The 19,532-nt window shown below is 40.1% G+C and overlaps 1 protein-coding gene across 3 annotated transcripts in view; it reads right to left on the reverse strand.

The window, feature by feature from the left end:
- LOC107697243 (myocilin-like) overlaps positions 1-19,532 on the reverse strand; it is a 25,993-nt gene continuing 6,461 nt past the window's right edge. For 2 of the 3 annotated variants that reach the window (XM_016497963.1, XM_016497972.1), the window contains exons 3-10: positions 18,433-18,479; positions 18,239-18,289; positions 14,903-15,003; positions 13,140-13,219; positions 11,237-11,288; positions 1,893-1,958; positions 1,555-1,653; positions 1-951 (exon numbers count right to left, since the gene is read on the reverse strand). In XM_016497963.1, coding sequence (XP_016353449.1) covers positions 164-951; positions 1,555-1,653; positions 1,893-1,958; positions 11,237-11,288; positions 13,140-13,219; positions 14,903-15,003; positions 18,239-18,289; positions 18,433-18,479 — 1,284 coding nt within the window. In that variant the 3' untranslated portion in view covers positions 1-163. Of the gene's footprint in view, positions 952-1,554; positions 1,654-1,892; positions 1,959-5,688; positions 7,242-11,236; positions 11,289-13,139; positions 13,220-14,902; positions 15,004-18,238; positions 18,290-18,432; positions 18,480-19,532 lie in introns of those variants that run through there. The other variant, XM_016497958.1, reaches the window with a different exon arrangement.

Genomic DNA, 19,532 nt, shown 5'->3' on the forward strand with positions numbered 1-19,532 from the left:
ATGTCATCAGCATACTTATACTTGATTCTTGTCCAGTTGTCTATGATTGTCTTTGAATTCCAGTAAATCCAACAATAGCTGTTCCTCTGGATGTTAATATTAAAACATTACAAAACGAGTCTATAAACTGGGTGATATGGAAATTTATGCTGATGTCTTCACTTTACTCCTGCTTGCCTAGTCTCACATTATAAGATACCATGTAATAGTTATCCCAAGCATATAGCTTTCTCTGTGCTGGGTTATAGTCTACCATGCTGTTGTAGCGATAGCGGTTTTTGAACGGCACTGAGATCGATTTATCCTGGTTGGTTGCAGTGTCATACATGTAATTTATGGTGGTGTTTGGCAAGGTGTAACTAGCTACCGTATACAGATTGCCACAGATCATAAAAGCATTGGCCACGGATGTCTTGCGGATTTTAGTCTCCCAGGTGCCCTTCACCTCCAGGTTGTGAGGGTCCAGCTGGGAGATCATAATAGCACCCTTGGCTTTGTTGGTGCTGTATATGGCCCATAGACCATTCTCATCTACTGCCAGGTCAATGTCTGTGTAGCCTCCCCAGGAGTAGGGGAACTGACCATGAAAGCCAGCATGGGGAAGATCACGGCGGGCAGCAATGCTCTCTGATTGTAGATCGTATCTTAGAAGGGTGCGGCTGAGTCTTCGTTGGTAGTACAAGGAGCCTCTGTACATTGTGGCACCCGTGCTCTCCATAGATTCTGGCAAGAGGAGGACTTTAGTGGGAAAGCCCCGTGACAGCTGGTCCATGTTTTCATACCCGAAGAGTTGACGAACTTCAGACCCTATGGCATCAATGCGCCATACCATCTCTAGACCATAAGGTTCTTTAGCTTCTGGGTCTTGCATCCAGACACCGTATTTACCAGCAATGCTGTCAGCCTTGCGGTGCACCTCAGGCTCCTGGACCCACACCAGATCACCACAGCCTGAAAAATCAAGAGATTGGACAATTGTTGGAAAACCAAATGATTTTGAGGAAACATCAATTTCAGATTGCACATGGAGCCAGTGACGGGTTGAAAGGAGACCCCGTTGAACCAAAATCTGCGAAATACGGCTAAAGGTGGAAGAGAGGACACCTTGTCCTATCATTCCTTTGAGTGTAAAAGATTAGAAGCATAACTTACCCTTTCCTAAAATACCCTGTAAGAGAGAGGTACTGGGGGAAGGGATGGTTGGCAGAATTCAAAGGACTTCCTGGGAACAACCCGAACCTTGATGTCTTTGTTTAGAAACATGGTCCTATCAAGTGATTCACATTACCATTTTGGCGCCTTCGTAAACATACACAGCTCCTTTTATAAACTAGATTATTTTAGACGCAAATGAATTGGTAAAAATAGCAGTATTTGTGTTAGTGCTGTCAGCAGGAATGAATACTATGTGCATGGTGTCATTTTTTCAGGCAGCTGAGATGTAGGAGCATGATGTATTTATATATATATATCAGCATTCTTTGACAGTATCGGAAGATATTTACTAGATTGTCACTTTTGAGTGAAAGGCTAGAGTTTGGGTGTGACTCTCACCTGAGATGTCCGTTGGACCTTCCAGATTTGGGGCAGAAACCTCAGTGACTACCGCCGTCAGCTCCTGGTATCCAGGATTCTTGTAATGCCATGCAGAATCTAGGAGAGCATGAGGACAGGAATTCACATACTCGGGATTGAGACGTGCTTGTGAAGGTTTACATTTGTCAAGCCTTCACTATAAGAATGGCAACTAGAGACCATGACATTGCAGTCAGAATATCAAAGAACTCTTGTTTGGAAGACCATTTCCATTGTGCAAAATGGACGTGGATTCATCTATTATGATGGTGCAGTTTGTTTTCTGCTAGTGTAAATATACCCTTGTTACCCCATACCTCTTAAACTGCTTTTGTCTCCTCGTGTATTCACAGGCCTTGATACCAGGTGGGAGAGTGCAGGTCCTAAAAGGCAAAGGCACATGATGCTGTTATGGTCTGGGGATGTTTACAGTCCCTTAATTGCAGTCTAGAGTAACCAGATAATGTTAAAGGGGTCATATGATGCGATTTCAATTTTTCCTTTCTCTTTGGAGTGTTACAAGCTCTTGGTGCATGGTCAAAAAGAGATAATCGACTCTCAGCTGAGATCCACCAGTATCCCAGAGTGCCATGACAGAAATCTAAACAAGTTGAGTAGGGCTTGGTATTGATCCTGAGTTGCATGAGAGAGGTATGTTGCATGGTTTTGGGGGACTGGCAGCTCTACTGACAGTTAGGAATCTAACAGAAGGAAATAAACAGCCCTGAGTAGATTCCCAGCTGTCCCAGAGCCTGAAAGACTCCAGACCTCCCATTACACATCCGAAACTCAGACGTGCACAGCAGGGTGCGTATTCACACACCCTGGTTAGCAATCTCAAACAAAAGCAAAGCCAACTTGTGTCATTTTCTGATGAAGAAATACCAAACAGTGGAAGATGGTTGAGAAAACCTTGTTGGAAATTTGTATAGTTTTGTTTGGTCCCAATAAAAATGCAGAGAGGACCTGAACAACTCACATTATCCCCACTCCTTTCATTTTATGACACTTAATTGCCCAAGGACTAAATGACTTCTGTTAAGCCCTATGACAAACTATGGTGCCACATTATCATTGTCTGATCATGTGCTAACATGTTTACAGGCTTTTATAATGTTACACTTTGAGATATGAACATCTGGAAGCTGACTTTGATTGATTGCTGTGACAAGAGTTAAAAAGGACTCCGACTGGTGCTTCTGCCGATGATAGCCTGCTCAGACCTGCAGTGGGAGGGTCTGTAGTTACTGTCCTTTATCCCTATAATCAACACATGCTCATGGACACAGGATCTATGCGTCACTACTAGACAACAAAAGCATGTAATTCCTAAGGTTTGTTTGCAGGTGTTTGTGCTTATCTGTATAACGTGCCTAATGGTTCCCGGAGAGATCAAGCAGATCTTCAAGAACCCTCTGGACCAGCTGGTAGCGTGTTGCAGGCTACTTTATTTGCAAGAGCCTTCCCATCTAACATCTTGAAGACTTTGGAGGGTTTTTTTTTTTTGTATTGTTTAAATTGGGTTTTGCAACTCTAGTCTGTGAAGCAGATGCCAACACTTATAATTCTAAATGAGAATTGCTTTCACTTAAAACATCTGAGTGAAGATTTCCAAAACAGTTCAATCTCCAGAGGCAAGACATCAAGATTACACATTTGTATGTTCGTACTCAATGAGGTGACACTGACAACATCCATATGGCCAAATGGCACAAGGTTCCTGATCTTTTTTTAATTTTTTTTATTGCAAGGACTGTTTGCATGTTCAGCATGTTCAGCGTGTTCATTTTTCCTAATTAAAATTACACTGAAATAAATAGTACTTTTGACATTCACATTCACATTAGATAAAGATTGCAGCCTTTATCCCTACAATCAACACATGCTCATGGACACAGGATCTATGCGTCACTACTAGACAACAAAAGCATGTAATTCCGAAGGTTTGTTTGCAGGTGTTTGTGCTTATCTGTATAACGTGCCTAATGGTTCCCGGAGAGATCAAGCAGATCTTCAAGAACCCTCTGGACCAGCTGGTAGCGTGTTGCAGGCTACTTTATTTGCAAGAGCCTTCCCATCTAACATCTTGAAGACTTTGGAGGGTTTTTTTTTTTTGTATTGTTTAAATTGGGTTTTGCAACTCTAGTCTGTGAAGCAGATGCCAACACTTATAATTCTAAATGAGAATTGCTTTCACTTAAAACATCTGAGTGAAGATTTCCAAAACAGTTCAATCTCCAGAGGCAAGACATCAAGATTACACATTTGTATGTTCGTACTCAATGAGGTGACACTGACAACATCCATATGGCCAAATGGCACAAGGTTCCTGATCTTTTTTTATATTTTTTTATTGCAAGGACTGTTTGCATGTTCAGCATGTTCAGCGTGTTCATTTTTCCTCATTAAAATTACACTGAAATAAATAGTACTTTTGACATTCACATTCACATTAGATAAAGATTGCAGTTATCATTACCTAATACTAAATTAAAATGTGCATTTCTACAATGGCATCAGTACCTGAAAATCTTTGCTTTTGCATGATGCTACATTCACGCTGCTAAGTGTCAGCCCAAGATGACTGCCATCAGCCAGAGCAACATAAACAAGTATTAAGGGCACCTTTAAACCTTGCTATAGGATATTTAGGGTGCTAAAGGGACTGTGAACTTACAAGCAAAACACTGAATCCAAGAGGGTGAGGATGTGCAAGACAGATGGCCTGTGTTCTTTTCAATCTCAAAGAGCCGGAATCTGTCTTCCACAGAGGGTCTCCACAGTCCATTGCTTCTGTCCTCTGTCTTATTAAACACTGTCTTAATTTTTCATGTGTTGTTTTTTTTTTTACATGATGTATGGTGCAGATGTGAGGAGCTGTGGTGCTGATCACCGGTGTCAGTGTGAGAAGCAGAACAGATGTCAAATATGGCAGAACATGGAAAAGAGAAGCTGGTGGGGAGAAAAACCTTTAAAAAATACAATTCATTTGGGAAAAAATGACCAAATTGTGTCTAACATGTAAGTTGCTCAATATTAACTTTGTTTATAGAACTGTGGTATCCTACTCTACATCATGCTATAGTACAGAATAGCAACTTGGTTGCTTGCTTAAATATTATTTTTGTTAAAAGAATATGTCAGTAAAGTTTAACCGTTTTAAGGTACCAACACTTACACTAACAACCCCAGTAGGGATCAGTTACCCCTGACCTCCACCCCTCCTCACGCAGCATCCGTCAGCGGTCTGCTGGGAGCAGAGTTTATTGCTGAGTATTAGCACAGTACTTATGTTTTACTGCTTTAGAAGCTTGCCCCCAACACCCTCATGTCTCTCTCAGTCTCTCGCTTCTCTTGCCCTGCTCTTACAATGACAGGGAGGCACTTAGTTCAACTCTGCTCTATCTATACTGTTCCCTCCTGCTTTGAAATGAACACAATGACCTGCTCACCCATACCACCCGAAATATGACTCACACTTCCAGGCAGGTATAACTATGGAAATGTACACATAAACCGTTATGAGTCTTTTCTATGGTGCCAGTGACCCTAGCATGCCAATTTGCTTACACCCTCTGCCTTCCCAGACACCACACCTGTTTACTTGTCACGGCTCAGTTGTTTTAAAATTTTAGTAACCACAAAAGTTAGATTACTAGTTATAAAACAAAAATACGTTCACAAAACTACATCATACAGATGGTTTCAATCATTAACAGTATTGGACTGTATATTGACAAAACAAAAATAGGTATTGGAAATCTTTCACACTTTGTCAGAATTGGAATCTTTATGGGTACGACAGCTTGTCACTGGGACAATACCCTCAAAGGGACACCTCTGTACCTTATTTTCCCCCAAAGAATACATTTTAGCATCTTAGAGTACTAATATGTACCCTTAAGTTACCACTGTGTAATAAGGCACAAAGTTGCCCCTTTGAGGGTACTGCCCCTTGACAAGTTCTTGTACTTATTTTGTACAAATTTTGTTAATTTTTTCTAGGAATGCACACCGCAGCTATATAAGGTAGTGAACATTTGGCTAACCTTTGCCAAAAGACAATTTGGTGTGAGATGAATCTTAACAAATTGCTTGGTTGTCAGTACTCACCTGATCCTGGTCTGAAGCTGTTGTCATTTTGCGGCACTCTTGGAGGAGGTTGTTGCATGCAGGGTCTGCTCCTCAACCTCTCAGCCTCCTGGCGGAGCTCTTCCATCCTCTGCTGCAGGTCCTGAACCTGTCTGTCCAGTCTTTGCTTCTCTCTCTGGAGCTGGGCATTCTCCCCCATCACCTGGTTGTATGCATCCTGGAGGCCTGACTGAGATCCAGAGCCCTGGGATGACTCTGACAAGGCGTCCCCTCCTACGAGGCGGGCAACCAGTGCCTCTAGCAGCCCCAGGCGAGATTTCAGGGCCTCCATCTCGGGACTTGAACCTGGTGATGGACAACTGGCCTCTGTAGGGCTGTTCACCGTGAAGGTGTACTGGCAACGACCATTGCCGGCATTCGCCCGACGAAAACTAGTGCTGCTTTGAGCATGGGTGCCCATCAGCAGGCAGGAAGCCCACAACACAGCCAAAAACCACATGTTGAGGTGGACCACAGATACCTAGAAACTTCTTTCTGTCTTTATCTGATGCTCTACCTCCAGGAAGTAGGTTTACGCAGAGGTGAATCTACTCTTTTTGTGGATCACTTGTCTGCCTTGTCCTCTTTAGCTCCGGCACTAATCTGTTCTTTCCCTTTTACCTCACAAGTGTAACCGGAGCCGCTCACTTCACTGGCATTCCACTAATGACCTCTCACCTGAGCCTATTCAATCTTCCGTTCCCACTGACCTTCTCTCGGTTGTGTAAAGGGTTGCCTTTGAGGGGCTGATTGGGGCGTCTCACTTTGATTGGTGGTTGATGTCTCGCTTTGATGTCTGTGATCCCACAGTTTGTGTCTTCAGGTTTGGAGGCAGTTTCTCTGAGTCCACGCACATTACACTCGGACTTATTTATACAGTCAGGGAGGAAAGGGAGGGAGGGAAGGAAGGAGTGAGAGACTCAAAGAGGGACGGAAGAAAAGGAGGGATTCTGTGTGCTTGAGGGATTGCCCCAATAAAAAGATCTTTTCAGTGTTCTGTCTTTGCCACCTCCTCTTGGAGGGCATATCGGAGCATGTGTGGGTTGGTTTGTGTGCTGTTTGTTTTGCTTTTGTGTGCAGGAATGCAAGGGCGACCACAGGTGAACACAGGGCTTTTTGTCCAAGTGTTATTTATTGGTTTGTATGCGCAAGCATTTTCCCACTGGGTATTGTAGTGATTACTTATGTAATGTACCTAACAAACTAGCGCGCGTGTGTGTGTGTGATTCAGAAGGTGACTACTGGGGGAGTGCATACCTTTCTGCTGCTTTCTAATTTGGGTGATGCGGTGTATGTGGACCTATCGGTTTGCTGCTGGTAATTTGCAGCCGGGGATCTCGCTATGGGGAACCCAAGACAGGCTGCTAAGAGGGGGTAAATTTGGTTAGAGTTACCCCTACCGGACAGCTCATGGGGGAGGTCTGCAGTGTTGGTTTACATGTGGCGTTTAGCTAAAGGGGTCAGAACGTGATGCAAACAGTAGCAGGCGTCAATGCTTGTTTGAAATGTTACATGCTTGATGATGGCATTTGTGACAATTTAATGTAACACGAATAACAGCGTCAGGCTTCAGAATCAATATATGAATTTGTCTTCATGGTGGCCATTTGTTTTGTTTTGTTTGTGTTTGCTAAGTCTTCTGTGAAATTTAGTAATACAAATACCTTACTAGTACACACTCTTCCTTGTTTCTGACAGTGCTCATAAACATTCTTACTTAATCCTGAGACCCTTTGTCTTGTTTTCGTTAGTGTGTGCAGGTGAAGGGTTAAACAATGGATAGGTATAAATGTGTTGTACATTGTATACCTCTTTATGCAAAACGGTAAAGGTAGCACCTGAACAATGAGCATTTACTGATAAATTAAAACATGAATCTAGTTTAGCATGTATATGACAAACATGCATATTCCAATATAGTATTACAGGAAATAAATGTAAATGTTTGCTAATATATGGGAAACTGTACAACTGCAAGACAAACTTTTTGAAAAAGAAAAGGGATGTCATAATAGCAACAATGGCTATAAAAAAAGTTTAATTAATGGACTTTTTTTATTATTTACATAATAATATGGGGGCTTTTCAAGTTACTGACATACACCTAGCAAGGACACCTTGGCACACATTTTTTTTCCCAAAACTGTTGATGTCTCAATTTTTTTTTTTTTGTATGGATGGATTTCATTGTATTTTTTACAACTAGCTTCACTTTTCTGAGCAATTTTCAATGACTTGTAAACAAAGTGGTATGAAGCTGATTTTTAGTAATTGTCAGTTCTCCTTAAGTTCATACAGGTGACGTAGCAGAGTCGTTCATTGCATAGAATAGGTTACATATTCTTGAAAATGTTATATTCTTGATGCTGAATATCTGTTTTATAATCTGTCAGACTTGTTTTTGGGAAACGTTTTGCCTGAAAAGTACACTTGAGGTCCTAAAAATAAATGCCACTTGGTTTAATATTTTGCACTATAATGTTATGACATCAATCATAACATTATAGTTATGCTATAATGTGAGTGGTATCCAAGAGAGGCTGGAAGTTTTAACATCTTTTCTTTTCAACACCTTTGCTTGCAACCTTCTGGCCATTCTTCAGGACCACCATCAGAGCTCTCAGCTTTCACCTCGCAGGCTTCATTTCATCTATCACCACATCAGATTTATGGGAGATTGCAGAAAACAAGACATTTGCCAGAAACACCCTGCATTTACAAGACCATGCTTGCAAATCATGTCCAATTAAATCCTTCATGTCAAATGCTCAATCTATGGCAGTAACTGGAGATGCTGACAATGAAGAATGCTGCAGAATCACAGCTTACATTCCTTCAGCCAAGTCTTTAACATTCTTTCCGCCTATCCAGTTCATATCTGCAGTCCCACCTATGTCTTTTACAAACTCCATACAGACATAGGATTCTGGATTTAAGATATCGGTCTGAAAAGAGTACAAAACATATCATGAGGGCCTTTTGTTTCTGAGTATTGAAGACATTTCCAGCAAGTTCAGAACTGTAGACTTGCAACAAACATTCAGTAGCATTTATTGACTGTGCAACTATACATACATGCATACATACATACATACATACATATATACGTCTCTCCATTCAAAAGTCTGAAACAGATATAAGGAATGCAGAGCCTTGGATACTGGATGCTTATTGAGATTTCATCTAGCCTACTACTACAGTATTCTTTGCCTGTTTCTGTCCAACCATGGCCAGTACAGATGGAGTGAAGCTGTCTGCCATGAACACATGGGAACCAGAGTACATGACTGAGACGAGAAGAACAGACAAAATGCTGGAACAGAGGGATAAAAGGCTGAAAGAAAGTAATTCAGTGTGAGGAATGCAATGCTCAACGCTTAAAGGGGAATGAAAACAGATCTAAAGGAGTAAGACTCAGGAGCTGGTGTTTGAATCAGAACTTTAAGGGCTGACCAAGGCGTTGATTTTCAACTTTCAACAACACATCGTGCTATAAAAAGACTTTAATAATAAACCATAAATGTTAATGTTTTAAATGACAATGACAAGCCATTTACCTTGGTAAGTATAGTTCAGGTCAACAGAGTTACGCTGTAAATATTTGGAGATATATAAAAAGGGAATTATGAACCATATAGTGTATGAACCCACTGAACATGTTCTAAAGCAGTGAATCTCAACCTTTTGGTGTACTGGACCCCAGTCCAATTCAGAACCATCCTCAAGGACCCCCAGAACAAAATTTACTCATCTATGTATCATTTGTGTCTTTGTGAGGACCAAATGCAGTCAAGTATTATTCAAGTTAGTTGACTTGTCCAGTATTTTGGCCATTTTTCTTTCATGGGAACATGTCATGTCAAAATATACAAAATTTATACAAAAATTCATACTTTATACGGACCCCCTGGCCTTACGTCAAGGACCACTAGGGGTCCACGGACCCCTGGTTGAGAAACACTGTTCTAAAGCATCACCCATGTCATGAAAACACGAGTTAAAGGCCTTTCTATGGAGCCCATAAATATTTCAATGCCTTTGCGTTCTCACAAAACTTTTGTGTCTTCTCTCAAAAGGACTGGGCTCTCCTGAGAAACTTTGCGTTCACTCGCAAAAGCATGAAATGTTGCGTTCGTTGCAAAACTAATGCATTCGCAAAGTTTCTTGGGGAGACTGAACACAAAAGTTTTTTTTTGTTATCATCGAGTCCTGTATTGTTTGATATATTGCTTCTTGCTGTAATCCTGTCTTATCACGCCAGGACTGAAGACACCTCAATTCCAACGCAATGAATCAGATCAGATGCCCTTTAAAATCGCTTTATTTTAAATGCAAGATTATTTCACAGTCTTCCAATGGAAAGCCAGTGCTGACTGACTTAGGGAATAGATATTTACAAATAAATATAACAAAACCAAAAAAAAAAAATTCTGTAAAATAATATGGATTAAACCAAATGTACAGATGTGTTCAGGTCACCTTCAGCAACAGTCAACCAAATCATCATCACACACAACTATCACATTACTGACCTATAACAAGCTGTTAAAATTACACCAGTGACCAGTGAAGATAACTACAATTTTTACATAATCCATTTTACAAGCATGATAAACTGTTAAAAATGCCGATAAGAATTCCTTCATATATAAAATAATAACCAACTCAACACAATTAACCACAGTCAATTAAAACTTAGTTGCCAAATATGCAAACAACATTACAGCAATAGCAGCAAATATTAAGTAGCATTACTTGTTGCCTTTCAGACTAACTTGAATTATACCCAATGTTTTGCCCATGTTAAAACTTACAGGAGTTATACAGATGATGACATCACAGCCATGGTACAGTGTGACATCATCAGGTTTCCCGTTTGGCCCCACCCACCTGAGAAGACCGTATTCTAGACCTACCTTTGTGGGAAATGGATCCAGTTTAATTGATAAACGTGTGTATTATGGTGTAAGCGGAACGGCTCTAACGTCTAATTAACTATAAACAGGTATATCGAAATACCACTGGAATGCAGGGCTAACATTTTTTTCTCCATGTTTCATTGTGTATAGTAAATCTTTAATTTTCTTTAGTCTTACTGAATGCATGTACAACAAAATAACCATTGTGTTTGTGCGCATACAAGAGATTGGTCTGCACCAGTGTTGTAAACTCTGCCCGTTTGTTATGTTTCCAGACTCTGCCAAAATAGGCAAATACAGTGGGCAGCCCAACCCTATGCAGCGCCCCCTCTGGTACGGAGGAATGACAGCAGAAAGACGAGAGAGAGGAGGGAGGAAGAGTACATCATGCCTCTAACCTCCCTGCCAGAGACTAGCGATACCGCAAGATCACAGGAACTGCAAAAACAAAACAAAAAAAAAAGAGGGAAAAGAAGTTTGCAAAATCAGGAGAAAATCAAATGCCCCCAGCCTCAGCATGAAACCAAATGGATTGTACTGACCGATCTAAATTTTCCCCCTTTATATGGTTAAATTCTTGAGGTTAAAATGTGTGTCTGGAGTGGACTTACTGATTATGATGAGGAGAAGGATGACAACCACCAGTGCTATAACCATTTTCATCTGGGGATAGAAGAGAAAACCAAAGGCAAAAATTATATAGTGTACAATGTGGCTAAAGGCACACCTTAAGGAAAATGAGCCTCCACAGTGTATGATTTCAGAAAATACATATATTTTATATTATATATTATATCTTATTATTGAACATTGATGGAGCAACACATTTTGTTACATATACGGATCACAAAATATCATATACAGTGGGTATAGAAAATAATCACCCCCTTTAAAATAATCACATTTTGTTGCTTTGCAGCCTGAAATGAAGATGGACAAAGTTTTTGTTTTATCCAGCTGTATTTACTCAGTGCAACTTATAACATCCAAGTGAAAGATATAACACCACCTTGTCAGGAAAAAAAAAAGGATCACCCCCTCCTAAAAATGACTTGTAAACTCAATCAGGTGTAGCTAATCACCTTCTCAATGGCACACAAAACCATTTGACTTTCAGCTGTGATCATTTTGATTAGCTCAGCATGAAAAGAGCTTTCCTGGAGCATTTCAGTCCTCAGAAGTGCACCTGAAGCAAACAATCAGGTATGGGTGGCAAGGCACAGTCAGAAGATTTCCGGGATAAAGTTGTAAACAGGCACAAGTCAGGAGATGGATACAAAAAAAATGTCAAATGCTTTATCAATGCCTAGAAGCACAGTGAAGTCTATTATTAAGAAAAATGGTCAGCATCAAATTGAACTGAACTCGAGCAGTTCTGCAAAGAAGACTGGCCAAATATTGCAAAGTCTAGATGTGCAAAGTTAGTAGAGACAAAAATTGAACTGAACTCGAGCAGTTCTGCAAAGAAGAGTGGCCAAATATTGCAAAGTCTAGATGTGCAAAGTTAGTAGAGACAGAGACATATCCCAACAGACTAAAGGCTGTAATTAAAGCAAAAGGTGGTTCAACAAAATACTGACACAAGGAGGTGATCCTTTTTCCAACTCAGTGATTCTGGTTTTTATTTTTTTCTGACATGTTGGTGTTATATCTTTCACTTGGATGTTATAAGTTGCACTGAGTAAATGCAGCTGGATAAAACAAAAACTGTGTCCGTCTTCATTTCAGACTGCAAAGCAACAAAATGGGTGATTCTTTTCTACACCCACTGTAAATGTATGAGATGGTGGGGGGGGGGGGATGCTTTGCATTATGTTTTGCATAATTTAACAATTAACATAGTATATTATATTATATAATAATTGTATATCATCTAAAAATAATTAACATTTTGTGTTAAAGTTCACACTTCTTCAAAATGATCACTTTAGGAAATTTTGTGTAAATTTTGCATAATTATTTTGATAAAATGATTTAATATACTTTTACTCAATACAGATTGAGTAAATATTTCATGTGGCTTTACTGTTGTAACAACAATTATATTGTATTATATGATATGATTAGTATGTTTTTAAATATGGTGTTTCATTATAAGTATGGTGATTATCTCTGAGGTGGAGACCCCATTTAATAAATGACATTGAACATTTGAATCTGACCATGTTAAGTCAACAAACTGAAATGTCATACTTGCCATTTATTATCATGTCACTTATTGCAGCTTTAGCCCTAACAGTAGGGACACCTTTTACCTGAAATACCATACTTTTGCATATTCTTCAGGTATTAAAAAACAAAAATTGAACAAGACTGAAAATCATTAACAAGTCCATTATCCCCACGATCACATCAAGGATCAGGCAAATTTCCACATGCGCTGTGAAACACGGATGTTTAGGAAAATGCCACGGTGAGGTTTTGTAGTTGTAAATCACCATACAGTGATTTTACACAACAACCTTAACAACAAAGGCCCTTCAGAATTGGTAGACCATCAGGATGGAGGCTCACCTTCATGTCTCTCCACCACATCCTTCTGTGAAGATGCTTGGCTCTACTGCTGAACGCCGATGCATTGTCCGATAGGCTTTCTGAAAGTCATTGGACAAAAGGAGATCAGTAATAAGGTTGTCTTCCATGCATGTTAATTATAATACAACTATATACACTCCTAAACAACTGTGATTGTTTTATATGGATTGTATTCATCTCCAGGAGATGCTTGTTGAATTTCATTATACTGTTTTGGGATGTTAAGAGCTCTGCAACATGTGGGACCAACTAAAACACCGTCCAGCCTCATTAGTGCAAGAACAAGAATCAATAAAGCTGAGATCATACCAGCTGCCATTCAACAATACCATAGAGGATGAATGTGTGTACAGCCAGAAAGATACAAAGAACACAGGTGCAGACGGTTTCTTTGCATTTAGCCTTAAAAATTCAAGAAATTAGTCTTATGGATCAGTCTATAGATTCACCTTTAGTATAAAGACAGTATTGCAGTCAACATGTGGAATACATTCTCCTTAGTGAGTGACAATGTCTTCCAGATGCTGCACTATAAAGCTACTTGTTCTCTAGTTGCAAACAATGCATTGCAGTTTCAGCAAGGAAGCAAAATGTACTGTAGGTAAGTGTAGTAAACAAAGAAAATGTATTTGAGCTCAGAAGAGTCCTGTTTTGATTTTCATACTGACATGTAATTTAACAACTGTAACAACATAACAACACTGCTTGACACTTCATACCACTAATTTCATATTAAGTAATATTATGTGTGTATTAAGGTATTTGAGCATTCCGAGCAGCTTAAAACCAACCAATGGAAATCATCATAACTCTGAGGTGTGAAAATTACACACGTCACCTCTTTTATTTTCCTCTTTAAAATCGAATCAATGTAAAACTACAAGATCCGCTCGAACTTCACAACTCTGAACACAGTGACTCCTGTTACCTCAGCCTCACCATCACCATGCGGGTCTCAAAATGTGCTTTCGTATACAGCTATAAACAAAAACAGGACCAGACATGTGGCTTTGTCACATGGACGCTATGCTTGAACCTGCTTTAGCTCATTTGACTCCACTACTTAATGTTATGAGACTAGTAACTAATCTCAGATCAGCTTGAACAAAACCATCTGAAAAAGTCTTTTGCACACAGGTGGATTATTTTTCACATCTGGGCCTAAAATGAGAAAAATACCACACCACCGTGTAGGACACGGGACATTTTACCCACTAACCTAGCCATATGTCTCCTGGCAATACCCAAATGTACGGAATAACAGAAATGGGACACGACACACTAGAGGTTCAGGTATAACAAAATATGAAACTAACAGAAGGGTTTATTCATATGCCATTGGAATTCAAAACACTTTCCCACAGTTCTCCGCATCAAGTTTGGTCAAGAGTAGTGAGCTACTGAATGTGACTGATTTGGAATAATAGTTTGCTTACACACGGCTTCCCAATCTATTCATGCGCTGATATAAGCGTTGGCCCTGAATTCACATATGCTTTAGAAGAATCAGAGGAATCTGCAATGCACAAGTGAATTAAACTAAACTGCAAAATTTGGGAAGCTAACATTTAAAATATTGCATATTTTCCACCCCAATCAAGAACTTGAACAGGGTTTTAATTGCAGAAGATCTGCTATTCAAAAACTGTGTTTCATGAATCATTTTTGACTTGATTCCCATGAATCCAACCAAATCACAAAGTGCTTAAGGATTCATAGTGATCTGTCCATGTCCATCTTACCAGATTTATCCTGCAGCTCATCCAGCCGTTCCCCACGTTCAATCACTTTGGAGATGTTCTCCTGCATGACGTCAATGACCTCATCAACCTGAGACTGCACCCTGATGGGCCATCAAGACAGAGAAGACAACATGAGAGGAACAATCTGGTGTTTCCATTGATTCAGCAGAACATTTTTTACAGCTTAGGAGCACATGTTTGAGTCTGTGATTCTATTATTTCTAAGAGAACCGCTTGGGATTAAACAAGATATCATTATGACTACGATCTGTTGACCCTGCAATGTCGTGGGGAGGTGAGAACGTTTTGCTAGACGTGGTCTAGACACATCCAAATAGTTTGAACTATTTGATCTCATAGACGTGACATGCAAAGGACGCACTAAATAGCTTGTGAGGTATTTAGCTGCTCTCATACACCTGGCACAAGGGATGGCATGGCTTTGGGATGCAGGTTACCCTGCGAATGAACGGAGAACAGGATGTTTTGACTCTTGCTTCTGTGTTTGGATACCCCCCTAGTACAGCACACCATGAGCTGCGCCAAAAGACCAATCGGGCAGAACCTCGCACATCTCATGCACATGGGAGGGTACCTGCCATGTGTGGTTCCCCTTCAACTTCAAAAACCCACAGATACAAACGAGGTAACTGCAAGAATCCAAGACTTCCACGGCAAGAAAGGCAAGAAAAAAAAACATTAGGGAAACTTCACTTTCCAAGGTTTCCTATTAAATTCCATTGATTTATGCGTTACTCTAGAGGATTGCATTCCCGCGGCATTCGGTAACTCTGGTGTAATTTGAATGGGAGCAGGCCGTCTAACAAGTCCTAACTCAGGACTGTTGTGCATGCGCTGCACGCATGAACCAGCGCTTTCTGAGTCATGCATTTTATTTGCGAGGTCTTTGCGCAGCATGTGAATAACGATGCTCAGAGCAGGCTGTAGCCTACCGGTGGTAAATACGGTCCTCAGACAGAACAGGCAGGCTGTCGATGAGTGACAGAGCAGAATAAGGATGTTCAACTCGGTTTTGTTTATATTTTGCTTAGCCTATCATTTTAAATGACAGATGTCGTAAGAGGCACGTGCCCCCTCAGATTTTTGAGCCAAGTGGATTTTGAATGCAGCTTCCAAATTTAAATGTGAGATTCTGGAAACGATATCTAAATTTAGCGGGAAAGGTCGGGTCGGGAAGAAAATTATTCTAAGCGGACAGTGGGCGAACAAAGAGTGAATATATAGCGGGAGCGGAATATAACCTTGCGGGAGTGGGACTAAAAAAACAGACCCGCGCAGACCTCTACGTTACTCCACTCTGCAGTGCATGGTTACGTAAACCTGGTGTCGTGTGGCTGCTTGCACTGGGCAAAGCTCTGCTGGGTTTCCTTTGGGAGAATTACTGCAGCATATTAATATGTAGCAAATTTCATAACAAAGAACAGGACATAGATTTTTGAATATTGGGAGTAGCTGTTTACTTTTGCCAGCAAATATTATGTTGTTTCATAGAAACCCAGATGGTTACGGTGCTTCCCTTCTTTTCAGATGGGAGGTATGTTTGTGGGTGGGTGTTTTCACAGATGTCATTATAAGGAGTTACATAAACTCTGCAAGATACAAAGGCATGGGCAGTGCTTGCGCAGTCAATAACTGACTTCCACAACACACTGCCAATGGAAATTATTAGATATCTGTCTCCACATTCCTAACCTGAGCCCATACTAGTATTTGGAAATTCATAATTGTTCAAATTTGAAAATAGATTCTAACCCCGAGCCAACGATACCTCAGACTGCGCAGCTTGTTGAAAGCTATTGCTTTTCAAAGAATCAGACCTACGGTTTTCACCTGGCAGATGATAAAATGGTCAAAAAATTAAAAATCCTACTGATGCACATTGAAGGAAGTACCCGGCCTGTATCAGGAGAGCAGAATATCATGCACACTTGGCAGTGAGCCCCTTTTTTTGCTGTAGTCAAGACCAACTCAACTTCACAGTTGAGTTCAAGACCTTATTTTCATGGCCTTGGTCCTCAAGGCCAAATCCCAGACCACATTTTTTTGTGGTCTTGGTCTTCGTGTCCAAATCCAAGACCATATTTTCTTGGTCTTGGTCCTTTAGTCCATGTGTAAGAACATATTTTCATAGTCTCGACCCTCTTCTGGTCTCAGTCTTGTTCCGGACTCGACCCTCTTCTGGTCTTGGTCCTGATTCGGACTCGACCCTCTTCTGGTCTCGGTCTTGATTCGGACTCGACCCTCTTCTGGTCTCGGTCTTGATTCGGACTCGACCCTCTTCTGGTCTCGGTCTTGATTCGGACTCGACCCTCTTCTGGTCTCGGTCTTGATTCGGACTCGACCCTCTTCCAGTCTCGGTCTAGATTCGGACTCGACCCTCTTCTGGTCTCGGTCTTGATTCGGACTCAACCCTCTTCTGGTCTCTGTCTTGATTCAGTCTCGACCCTCTTCTGGTCTCTGTCTTGATTCGGTCTCGACCATCTTCTGGTCTCGGTCTTGATTCAGACTCGACCCTCTTCTGGTCTCGGTCTTGATTCGGACTCGACCCTCTTCTGGTCTCTGTCTTGATTCAGATGTGACTATCTTCTGATTTTAGTCTTGACTTGGAATCAATCCTCTTCTGGTCTCTGTCTTGACTAGGATTCAGCCTTCTTCTGGTCTCTGTCTTGACCCAGATGTGACTATCTTCTGATTTTAGTCTTGACTTGGAATCAACCCTCTTCTGGTCTCTGTCTTGACTAGGATTCAGCCTTCTTCTGGTCTCTGTCTTGACCCAGATGTGCAGATTCGGACTCGACCCTCTTCTGGTCTCGGTCTTGATTCGGACTCGACGATGGAATGGTCTCGGTCTTGATTCGGACTCGACCCTCTTCTGGTCTCGGTCTAGATTCGGACTCGACCCTCTTCTGGTCTTAGTCTTGACTCAGACTGGACCCTCCTCTACTCTCTGCCTTGTAGATTGTGATAGTCTTGTAAGCATCAGTAAGAATGTGTTTGTAGTTTTCATCCAATCAGTATTGTTTTGTATTGTATGTCAATTTTTCTTCCATCAAAAGTGTGGTTATGAATTTATGGAGTTACATTATAGCTCTATAAAAAAATTACTTTTGTTAAAAAAAAAAAAAAAGGTTAAGTAAACCCTACCGCAAAACATTGAATATGAATGTACATATTTCTAGTAAATATAAAAATACATAGTTAACAAACAAAAAAAAAAGTAAATATTTTTTGTGATGAGGAAAATGAAGATGTTGGCAAAGCAAGTAAACAAATTCAGCCAGCTGAAAAAAATCAGTTCTACAAAAACATACGTACTGTCTAATTTTCTCATTTTGGCCTCCAAATCTTGGTCCTGTTGGTCCTCTCCTGCAAAAAAAACAAATATTTTAGTAACCAAACAGACTGTCATAAACAGCTTTGCTAGGAAAGCTGCGTGCAAACAAAAATTAATGCTTAAAGACCAGTTTATTTGTCAATGCATGGATGATTATGCAAAACTACAGGCTTACAGGAAAAAGTCCTCCTCTTCATCCGAGTCTTCCTCTAGAAGGTTTCTCTGCAAGTTAAGAAGATGAGGCTGTCAGGGTGGTCAGAACTGGTGCAGGTTGGGTTTAATCTAAAATTCCTTCTGAACTGAGACCAGGTGTTTGACATAACAGTGGCCAGAATGAGACTCATAAAGATCTTATTGTGAAGTATAATGTCGAAAACGCAGTATTCCCACGGAATGGAATTCACCTGGAGATAAACCCATTCAGAACACAAACTCCTACAAGGAGACACTGCTGCTCCACAAGAGATATGAACTCCATTTGATCTGCATTTGTGCCATCTGATTTTTTAAACAATGAATCACAGATGAGGAGGCATTTCAACATCTCCATGACTAATGTTATATAATTCTCCGTAACTGCATCCAGATCTGTGACACTCTTCTAAAACTCCATCTGGACAATTTCATGCTATTGTCAACCTTAAAAATTAAATGTTTATCAAAAGAAAAATAGAATGCTCAAATAAATTGAACATTTTACTGAATTAAAAAGCTATAAATTTAAAGGGAAAAGCATTGTTTTTAACGACTCCAACAATCAATGAGTCTTGTGATGTTTGTGCATGATGATGTTAAAATTGTGACCTTCAAGCTAAAATGCATTTATAGCCAATGTTTTGAAAGGGAATGTGCTTTAAAATGTAATGAAGTTCGATATCTACATCTAAAATGTATTATCTTACAGATTTAGTTCAACTACTGATTTATTACAAATGAGTCAGATTCATTACAAAACGGATTCAAAAGAGTGATTTGTGACATACACAGACTATATGGACATCTATCTTATTTCTACTCATACAGTATGGTTAAAAAAAACAAAAACAATCATTTGATCATTTAGACAAACAACTGGAACTGAAATATGATGAGCATTTACCATTTCATTTTGCTGCCAAATATCTATGGGTAATTAATGAGACTTACCAGTGTCTCAGAGTGCAAAGTCTAGTAGTTTCAAAGCATTTTAGGATTGTTTATCATCGTCACATATATATATATATATATATATATATATATATATATATATTAGGGGTGTAACGGTACACGTATTCG

The sequence above is a fragment of the Sinocyclocheilus anshuiensis genome, unplaced genomic scaffold (assembly GCF_001515605.1).
Source record: "Sinocyclocheilus anshuiensis isolate Anshui unplaced genomic scaffold, SAMN03320099.WGS_v1.1 scaffold801, whole genome shotgun sequence".
NCBI lineage: Eukaryota > Metazoa > Chordata > Actinopteri > Cypriniformes > Cyprinidae > Sinocyclocheilus > Sinocyclocheilus anshuiensis.